Source organism: Mus pahari, chromosome 15 (genome assembly GCF_900095145.1).
Source record: "Mus pahari chromosome 15, PAHARI_EIJ_v1.1, whole genome shotgun sequence".
Lineage (NCBI taxonomy): Eukaryota > Metazoa > Chordata > Mammalia > Rodentia > Muridae > Mus > Mus pahari.
The window spans coordinates 59,461,855-59,472,709 of NC_034604.1; the positions used below are offsets into that span (position 1 = coordinate 59,461,855).

General features: G+C 46.4%; 1 protein-coding gene across 1 annotated transcript in view; it reads left to right on the forward strand.

The window, feature by feature from the left end:
• Positions 1-1,733: 1,733 nt before the first annotated feature.
• The window catches only part of Sec11c (SEC11 homolog C, signal peptidase complex subunit), a 17,046-nt gene continuing 7,924 nt past the window's right edge, over positions 1,734-10,855 (forward strand). The window contains exons 1-2 of the mRNA XM_021214757.2: positions 1,734-1,900; positions 10,499-10,608. Coding sequence (XP_021070416.1) covers positions 1,814-1,900; positions 10,499-10,608 — 197 coding nt within the window. The 5' untranslated portion in view covers positions 1,734-1,813. The remainder of the gene's footprint in view (positions 1,901-10,498; positions 10,609-10,855) is intronic.

A 10,855-nucleotide genomic window follows, 5' to 3' on the forward strand; every position in this document is an offset into this window, starting at 1 on the left:
CTGGAGCGAGAGGAGAAATGGCTGGTATTCATGGATAATTTGGTTTTGTGGTTATATGTTTCTGGTATGAGACAGATGTAGCCATTCACTTGGGATAGGCATATATTTGAGACCGTTCTATTTTGGAAACACATGCCGTTCCCCAGACCTCCTTGTCCCTGTTTATCAGCTTTCCATCCTGATCCTCCCCATTCTCATCAGTCGGTCTGCAGATTAGTGCAGCCTCACATCTCAGCCTCAGGCATTTCTTCTGTCCAGGGACCTACAGTTCTGCTAAGAGGGAAGAATTTCCTCTCAGATGTCTACATGGGGCTTTGGTTGACCAGCTGTCTCTTCTTAGGTAGTGCCATGATCCTGACTGAGCTGTTTTTTGTTTGTTTGTGTTTGTTTCAGAGGTGCACATAAGGGAGGGACTTGGAGGGAAACAAAGGTCTGCATTGAAGGAAAGGAGGCAACTCATTAAAGAAGCCAGAGTCATCTGCTCATGCAAGACACCTGTTCCCTCTGGAGCTGCCTGGATGTGGCTTCTCACATAACAGTTCTACCCCAGGACACTTAGCTGCTGTATCCAGCCAAGCTAAGGACCACATGGGACATTAAACAGTCCCTGACAGGAAGCTTGGGTTGCATGGTAATCTGAGGTCCTACTATGTGAAGGGCTCTAAAAGGCCCAACCATGGCAAACATGAAGCTACGGTTTCTCCCAGTGTCCTAAGAGCCCGCCTTCATTTGATGCTTGGTAGTTTCCAGTTTTCCTATCTGCCAGACACTTTGAGATGATGTTGCATCCTGAAATCAAAATGCAGATACTGTATAGTTTAGTTATATTTACCCCAATAGTACCTAAGTTTTAACGGAGCAACTGTCTTTGTTTTCTTTATCAATGTTTCTCAGGTACCTAGAATACCACCAGGCCCATTGTAGCTGTTTGGTAAAGATTTGCGAATAACTAAATAAAACAAAGGATAAGCGAGTGAGTCAATGAGTAAATCAGAGATAACCTAGGCTCAGAACTGTGGAAACTCTGGACTTGGAATTTGAGATCTATTCCATACTCTACAACTTAACCATGGCTATGGCACAGACCCTTTCTGGGCCTGTCCTTCATCATGTATAAAATAAGATGGTTACTTATTCATTCAGTGACTATCCGCTTTGATTAACATCTATAGTCGCCTCTGCTCACAGACTGCTCCATTGCAATTGTTTCAAGAGCTATTCTTTCACAGTGCATAACCTCAGTTTCAAAACTCCCGCCTTTCACAGGCCTCACCCACCCAGTACGCCCATCTTTAGGCCCCGCCCCGATTCCTCACACTCCGCCCGCAGGGCAGAAGCCCCGCCTTCCCTAGCTGCAGTCATCCAATGGCTGAGATACACGGCTAGGTGAAAGCGAGGGAGCTTTAGGTGTCCGGCTGGCGCCTGTCCAGAGTCTTAGAGTTCTGTTCTTCTTAAGCAGTCACTTCCCCGAGTTTCTACCTAGACACGAGGCTCACCAGCTACCTTACAATTTCCTAGAAGGGTCAGCTGAGGCTTCTCAGCCCGCTCGCCACGCTTCCCAGGAGCCCTGGGTCTTCACTGGCCGAGGCTCTTTGCCCGAAGCATTCTGGAAGTTGTAGTTCTTCTTCTCTCGGTTTCTCCAGGTCCTATGGGGGGAGGTGACCCTCACGAGACTACGATTCCCAGAAGCCCACGCAAGACTATGGTCACGTGGTTCCAAGGATGCGGGCTGGTGGGCGGGGCCGGCCGGTGCTCGGCAGCTGAGTGTGACAGACAGAGCCGGCCGGCCGCCTGGGCCCCCAGAGACCCCGCCATGGTTCGTGCGGGCGCCGTGGGGACGCATCTCCCCACGTCCAGCCTGGACATCTTTGGGGACCTGAGGAAGATGAACAAACGACAGGTAATAGAAGCTCTGGTGGGGGGCGCGTCCAGTGCACCGAGACCTGCTGCGGCTGCAGGAGTTGGGGCTTCCCTGGTGAAGCTCTGTAGGGCAAGGACAGTTCCGTGTGACCAGGGCTCCCTGTCACCCAGAGAGGTCCTAGGTTCAGATCTTCCCAGACCCACGTGTGGGCAAGTGATTGCATTCCTGCATTGACAAGAGGAAATTGGGGAGGGGGTGCGGGAAGGGGAGCGCAGTGGATGTCATATGCGCTTGCGGAAGTGAAGGGAGATGACTGGAGCGCGAGTGACAGCTGTCTGCGCGTTTTGAGGGCCACTCAGTGAAGAGGGAACAGCTTTCCCTGTGGCGCTCCAGAGGCCTGACTGCGCACTGTTGCAAGTGGCTAAGAGGCTGACCGAGGGGAAGGGAAGAACTTTCTTACTGTGGAACCCCAAAGGGGTTTCTTCTGAGTTGGGGGGTGGGGGAGCTGGTTTTCTTGTTGCGTTCATTGGGACTCAGTATTGTTCTGCATCCTAGGTGGTGCCCAGTCATCATAGACCGAATCAACATTCATAAAAGGATTTCAGAAGTTCCCTCTAACTTTCCGAGTCCACCCTTCTTGCAGCACTGTCTGTAAAGAAGGCCGTTAGGATTGGGCGGGGGGGGGGTGTCCATGGACAGAGAAGGCCGTTAGGACTGGGCAGTGGGGGGGGGTGTCCATGGACAGCTGGGCTTCATTTTTCACTGCTCTGTAAGAAGCCTGCTGAGGCAAAGTTTCTCCCCTGCCCCCCTTACTGTGCACCATCATTTCCTCCATCGTCCGGGAAAAGTATGATCGGGTAAGCTTCTAGAGACTGTAGTACCCCAGTATCTTGACAGATAGCCATTCTTCTATTGCCAATGATGACACACTGTGGTTAGAAAAGTAAGGTCTTTCTTGAAGAGGGTTTGAATGTTTTTGAACATGGTGTTTTCATGATTTGGATGACAGACACCTAGAGATATTTGTTCTACTATGTAGATATGGGAACTATGGGAATGAGAGAGTATATATATCTCCCTCCCTCCCTCCCTCCCTCCCTCAGCCTACCTCCTTTGTCTTTTTCATCTTCCTTTCCCCTCTTCCCCCCTTCTTCTATTTATCTCTCCACATCTCCACCCCCCACCCACCCTTTTTTTTTTTTTTCTGTAGAATTTCAGAAACAGGCAGCCATATGGGACAGTTTGGTGATTTGAATTTCTTGAAATGATTAAGATCTGGTTGTGGCCAGCTGTGCTGTTGAACTTCTGTGGTCTATGTGGTTAAGAAGAGTTTTAGAAGGGCGTATCACTAGCTTGGAACAGCAAAGAATAATGGCCCTGCTCGTAGACACTGTTCACAGGAAGAACAGCTTCATTTTAAATTTCGACTATTAGATAGAGTTTTTAAATGTTTGGTTCTGGTTACTAATGGCTGCCATTGCTAACTAGCGGGTGCGTGTGTGTCAGTCCCTCACACAGTCTGCCCACTGCGTCACTTGGGTCAGTAGCTTGTTGCGTGGCTTGTTCTGCTGGTCTACCAATTAAAATATAGAAGCTCAATTTCTGTCCTGCTTTTTTTCTTTTTCTTAGTTGGAAAAAAATCTTTTAGTCTTTTTTTTTTTTTTTTGCTTGCTTCTTATTCTTTTCCCTTCATAACAGGATCCTGTGACCCCTTGTCAGGCTTTGAAGCAGAACCCCCTTCCTCTATTGCCACCACTTACTAAATAAGAGCCACATGCAAGACAAGGGCTCTTTGTCTCTGCAGTGAGGAAAAGAGGAAGTAATACAGTGACTGGTGTTTTTGCTGCTCTGTGGCCAGAATATCTGGCCCGAAATGTTTGCTTAAAACTCCTTGGAACTTGCTGATTTCAGTGACTGGTTGTGGGCTTACTTTAAAGCTCAGTTGGGGCCGTTATTTGAATGAACCAGAATAAGGAACAACACAAAGCGCCATGCAGATGTGATCGGGGTATGTTTGGAAGGGGTCCAGCCTGTTTGTAGTTTGGTTAAAATGATGTTTCCTGGTTGCCAAACCTGCACTAAGGTTTGTGGACATTTTAAAGGTAGGGTTTCAGAAGTATGGCCTGTGGGCAGTCCTGTTGTTAGGTTTTTGTGTGTTTGGCTTCCTCTTTAGCCTATATCGAGGGAAGTGTTATTAAGGAATTGACTTTATTACCTCACAATGATTTGTTTTCGAGCACAGAGAATCAGACTGGAAAATGTGTTTTTAACTCAGAGTTTTATTCAATAAGTGGTAAGAGCCTGTAACTTGGTTTTTGGCAAGATAGAGACTGGTGGTCTGAAAACCTATTTAAAAAAACAATAGCAGTCCTCATTTAAAATTATGGTTTGGGACTTTCCCAACTAGCTCTGTAGCTGATGATGAAACAGCTGTTGTTTTCACACACTGCCCTCTAAGGCAAGCAGAGCAGGCGGAGAAGGTTTGTAATGAATGACATCTGCCGTAGAATCTCCTTTTTTATTGTTTTATTTTGTTTTTGCTCTTCTGGGAATACTGTGATCGTGCTTCCTAATGTGAAAATGGATACAACATGCCAAGCGGATAAACATGGCATGTGGCTTGAGTATCGAATTATAGTTCTTTTTCTACTTTCATATTGACTGTACCACGTTGGAACACAGTCCAAGAATGGAGTGGTGTGAGAATTCTGAGTGCTTGTGAGAAAACTCCAAGACAAGAGTCTCGTGACCTCGGAGTTTTTGAAACACAGACTTGTGCTGGTAATGTTATGCTCTGCCCAGGTGCAGCAGATAGGACTGATTTCACTTCAGCTGTTCTTATTCACATGTCCCTATGTTTCTGCAACATGGCACTTGTCCCTGTGATAGAACACATTACTTACATGATTCTTGTTAACCTGGAATATAAATTGTCTGATGCTCTGAGTAAAGTTGGCTATTATATGGGACTTTAGTCTGTCTCATTTTTAGGTCCCACTCTTTCAGGTTCACACTGCCAACTAGAGAGTGATATACAGCACCAAAATACCAAGGTTACTTTAAACTTCTTTTTAGGTCCTCCGTTCAGTTAAAAATTATGATCGCTTCAAGACCCCTCTTTCCACTGGGTGGTAAAATTGGCATTTCCTTTGTTACACCATCTCAATGCATTTCCAGGTCTTACTACTTCTCAAAATGACTGCTTTAATGGTCACATATAAGATTCTGGAATCAGTTCCATGCTCACCGTAGGGAGTTTGTAGAATTGTTTTAGTGTTTCTGTTGTTGTCATGCAACACCCTGATCAAAAGCAGCTTGACGAAGGAAAGGGTTTACCTCATCTTACAACTTGTAGTGCATCGTACAGGAAGACAGGGTAGACACTTGGAAGCAGGAACCATGAAGGGATGCTGCGCGCACCGGCTTGCTGCTGATGGCTTTCTCAGCCTGCTTCTTTTAAACCACCCAGAATCACCCTCCTAAAAGTAGCACTGCCCACAGTGAGTTGGGTCACCTCCCCCACATCAATCATCAATGAGGAAAATTCACCACAGGCTTGCCCACAGGCCAGTCTGATGGAAGTACTTTCTCAATCGATGTTCCTTCCTTCCTAATGACTCTCTAGACTGTGTCAAGTTGACATAAAACTAGCCAGCACAGGAAGGAAGTCAATGCTTGGGTCTGGAAAGATGGCTCCATCTGGAAAGTGCCAGCTTTACTGGGTTCCACCCTCACTCTCCAGAAATCCATGAAAAAAAGAGCCGGTGTGTTTTAATCCTAGGGCTGGGGAAGTAGATACTAGGCAGATCCCTGAAGCTCAAGTCAGCCTACCCCAGGCTAGTAAACAACCTTGTCTCAAAAAATCAAGATGGATGGTGTCTTAGTTAGGGTTCTTATTGCTGTGAAGAGACACCATGACCACAGCAACTCTACTTATAAAGGGAAATATTTACTTGGGCTGCTTTACAGATTTATGGATGGAAGCATGGCAGCACTCAGGCAGACATAGTGCTGGAGAGGTAGCCAAGAATTCCACATCTGGATTGGTAGGCAGTAGGAAGAAAGAGTGCCACTGGGCCTGGCTTGAGCATTTGAAACCTCAACCCCCCCCCCCAAGTGACACACTTCCTCCAACAAGACCACACCTACTCCAACAAAGCCATAGCTTCTAATAGTGCCACTATCTATGACCCTGTGGGGGTCATTATCATTCAAACCACCACATAATGGCATCACATGCACACACACACACACACACACACANAGAGAGAGAGAGAGAGAGAGAGAGAGAGAGAGAGAGAGAGAGAGAGAGATCAATGACTTGTAACTCTACTATTCTCTATCCTAAGATCATCATCTTTGGACCACCTCCTGTGCTTATAGTTTGCCAAAGGTCTTCTTACAGTTGACATATTTTCACTCAACATGCTTAATATTTGATACTAAAGTTGTTTACTCATTATTAGAAATAGTGGAGTAATCTGCCATTTTCTACCTTTTCCTCATTATTAGAAATAAGACTAGTATAAATATCCGTGGACTGCAATTTCCTATCTGTCGCTGTTTCTGATGAATTCCTTGGAACAGGAACCCTGGGCTGATAGTAATCTGTTGATATTAATGTCAGTTGAGGGTGCTTACATCAACTTGTATTCTCACACAGTGTAACCTTTGGTGGTACTCCTGGGTCTTAGCATTGAAGAAACTGAAACTTTAAATTTCCTGGGAAGGTGAGAAGATTATGGAGTTGAACCTTCCAAATGTTAACTTGCTGCTTATATTTCCTCATTGGAAAATTATAGCTTTAAGGTTTTACCTGCTGTTGGTACTCTGGTTTCTTTATAGCTGGTTTGTTTGCATTCGGTGTGTGTTAAAGGTGTTCGTCATTATTTAGCAAATGGAATGCTGACTGTTGCCAGACCTGTATTGAATATATTGAGAATGCAGTTCTGAACAAGGTGAGGAATGATCTCTGCCACTGTGAAATTCACAGTCTAGTGTGAAGACAAGGAGTGAGTGTGTGCGCTGCTGGTGGTGATAGATGCTGCGAGGAGACACGGGCTGCAAAGAACAGGAAGCGGGAAGGCGAGCTGGCCTGCGGCAGAGACTGGCAAGCTCCAGTGCTCTGCCAGCTTTTATAAAATTCTCTTGGCACATAGCCGTGCAAATCCTTTTAGATGTTGTCTGTGGCTACTTTCCCAATCCAACAGCAGGGCTAAGTGGCTTTGATAGTTATTATGTGGCTTATAACCCTAAACTATTTACTATCCGGCCCTTTAAATAGAAAGTTTGGTGACTCTTGGTCTCCCACGTAGTCGGGGAAGGCTTCCCACGGGCACTGGTGTTAAAAGAGGGACTTGAGAACCAGTGAGTTTTGGATATGCTAAGAGTCTAGGGAAGGAACTTTCTGGGCAGAGCAAACCACTGGGTGAAGGGCCTGAAGAAAGGCACATATATTGTTTGAAGAATTGATAGATGCTACATGTGTGGCTGGGCATGGTGAATTTCACCAGGCAAAGCTGGAGAGTGGGGTATCTGTCAGGCAGGACATCTGAGGCCATATTGAGAGAGCAGGCTACAGCTGAAGGGGTTATGCATAGCACAGAGGTGGCCCGATGACACTGAAAGCAAGCATAAATGTGGAGTGGATTAGAAGACCTGTAAGAGGCTGTTACAGTTACCCAGTGGGTCTCCGTTAATGATTTTGATGAGAGTTATAGCAATGGGACTACTTTGGCCATTAGAAAAGGTAAGGTCAGCTGAAAGGTGACTTGAAGCATTTCAGTTACCTTTAAAGATTCACTGTAGTTCTGGCAGTTGGGAATCTCAGCGTTGGGAGGAATTAGCCTGATGGTGCTGATGGCAACATTTGGAGGTTCAGGTGGAGGAGGAGGAACTGTCAGGAGGGATAAAGGATCCAGAGAGTGGATGGAGTTTCTACCTGGGGCAGCAGCTCCTTTGAGACCTTTGGTGTTGAGAAGGGATGGGGAAGGCATACCATGGAGGAAGAGTTCACGGTGGAGTGCCTTAAACTGACTGGGTGGGAAAGGTGTAGGACGGTGGCCAGCCCCAACCCACTCACTCACCCACCCACCCACCCACCCACCAACCCACCAACCAGAATCTCTCAGCTAAGGTTCAGGGAACATGGATGCCAGTGTTTCCTGCCATGGATTCAGTTGAACTGCTTTCCTGAGCGTTCCCTTGTGATTCCAGTGTAGTAGAGCACAATGGCCCTTGAGTTGTGGTCACGAGCCAGCAGCTTCAGTGTCACCTGGGAGCTTGTTTGAAATGCACTTCTTGGGCCTGCCAAATGATTGCAGTATGTGTTTGATAGCTACAGCTCTGAAGGATGGCATACACACTCAGATGTCAGAACCCTGTTAAGCCACCCAGCACTTCCCTGCTAGGTATTCCTGACTGTCCTTGGTTGTATTTCTGCAGGCCGAGTGTATTTTGAAAACTGTATTTTGATGTATATTAAACTGCGTTTGAAAAATTTACACTTATTGACTGTATAGCTTTATGGGGTACAGTATGAAGCTTCAGTCATGTTTACATTGTATAATGATCAAACACAGTGATTAGCATCACTGTCACCTCAAACATTTATCAGTTGTCTGCGGTAAAGCTTTAAATATCTTGTCATCTCAGTGTATACAGTATACCCCACTGTGCTAGAACTCAAAAATCAAAACCAGTCTAGTCTGTTTCAGTTAAAGTTAAATTTGAATATTTGAGGAAATGATGTTTAGAGCGACATGATCTGACTCCTGTTCCAAACTCACTCCAAAAGGAAGTGTGCAAGGCTGATAGATACTTAAGATGGGCTCTAACTAGGCTAATTTTACGTCTGAAACACTAAAAGATATTTAGTCATCGACCGTTTCAAGATAGGGAGTCCAAGCAAGGAAAAAAGATTACCCAGGTTCTAGAAGCTGGAAGACAGAGGAGAAAATGGTAACTGAAGTAGCCTGAGAACTAGAAATGCGGAGAGACTCCAGGGAGGCTGAGGAAAGATGCTATCCCATGGCATGGAATCCTTTGAGACTCGGTTGTAGCAGGTACCTTTAGGGATGGAGAGAAAAGAGGGCAGGCTGAAGTACATCTTCTTTGTCTGAAAGTTGAGACGTGTGAGATCCCCACTCCTCCCCAATCCTACCCACTGACTGGGGTTTCCTCTCCCAGATGGAAGACTAAAAAGATAAATAGGAAGTATGTGGAGTAAAGGCTGCCAGGCCTGTGGAAGGTGTGGGCACACTACTGTGCGAATGCTGCCTGCCAAGGATGGGAAGCTAAGGTGAGGGGCAGACGTCCTGAAAGTTCCTGCAAGTGCTGCCCTAGTCTGTCAGCGTCTCCAGACATCTAGAGAATATGAGGCAGGGGAGAAGGGACCGCATGGCCTTGGGGTAGTTTCCATTCCAGGACAGATGGTCCAGGGGAAGGGACGGAGGTTGCTGGAGCAGAGTTCACGTGGTTCTGCAAATCATCCTGACAATTGCAGGGCTTTGGGGAGGAAGACAGAGGCAGACAGGTACCAAAGGCAGGTGCCTTCTTGCCTTATGGGAAGGGCAGGGCCTGAAGACTTCATCTCTTGGGTAGTACTAACAAAGGTAGCTTCAGACTCCCTGACAGTTCAGCTGCTGTTGGAAGGGAGTTGGGATGTGTACGGGTGCCGATTTTTCCTTTAGTCCCCAGAGATTGGCAGTTGTAGCAGGCAGCCATGGCCAGGGAGTCTGTACCTCAGCACATGTGCATGTGTGCAGCACCCAAGGAGCCAGGTGAGCCCTGTGGGTTGGAGGGAATTTCTGAGGTAGGGCTGGAAAGCTCAGAACCTTACTCACGGCTAACAGCAGCCATGTCTGTTGACTTCTGGGACTCCTCTACTTGTGTGCTTAACCAAATATTTACTGTTCATTTTTTAAAATGTATTATTGATCATTTAAACATCCAGGCATTTTAAAGCTTTGTTTCTAAACTTTGAACAGGTAAGTTTTGTTTTGTTTTGGTTGCAGATGCAGAGGCCTACTGGTTGAGCCCTACAATACTGTTTAGCTTCCATTTGAGGCCATCTTTAGTTGTGGGCTAGCGTGCAGTATAGGTGAAGTTACTTAAGATGTGTCAGAGTTCCAGGGTGAGAGCATGGGGCTGACAACTAGCTGATGCTAAGCTGTGTCTGTATGAGGCTGGAATGGAAGCTGCCAGTGACTGAATCCTGGGAGGGAAACGCTTAGGATTTGAAGTGCTGGGGAACCCCAGAGCTATTACTAGCCTTGTTGGGGAAAATCCTCAGTCCACATTTGGGTGGCAGCAAGCATGTATCTAGGATGCTCTCTACCCAGCATTTCTAGGGGCTTAATGGCACCACCAGTGGCAGCAGAACCCCCTTGTTACACAGGGGTATTTGAGGGAAAAGAGTCATGGCTGATCAAGCCCACAGATAGGTGCTTCCCCCTCTTTTCTCGCTGGCTGTGAGGTGATATTGTGAAGGCATATCCTGTGAATAAAAGTTGAAATACTACCTGCCCTAGCATCAGATCCTGTTTAAATTATGTAAGCCCCTCTGAGCCTTATCGTGTGAGTGTTGACTATTTTACCGTCACTTTTCACATTGGGTTTGGCCTGTTTTTGTTCCAGCTCTACTACCAGGTTTTAAACTTTGCCATGATCGTGTCTTCTGCGCTCATGATCTGGAAAGGCCTGATTGTTCTCACGGGCAGCGAGAGTCCCATCGTGGTGGTACTGAGGTAGGTCCTGACCCCAGCCCTCATCCTGCTTCCCCTGGGATCCAGGGGCGAGGGTGCCTTGTGTGACAGCCATGAGGTTAAGATGGTTATTGGATAAACTACTCGAGACTCTTTATTGATGGCTCTCAAGAGTGTTTTGTTAATTGAAAAATGCTATCTTTTTAAATGCTGTTTTAGAGCAGTGGCTCTCAACCTTCCTAATGCTGCAACCCTTTAATATAGTTCCTCATATTGTGGTGACCCCCAA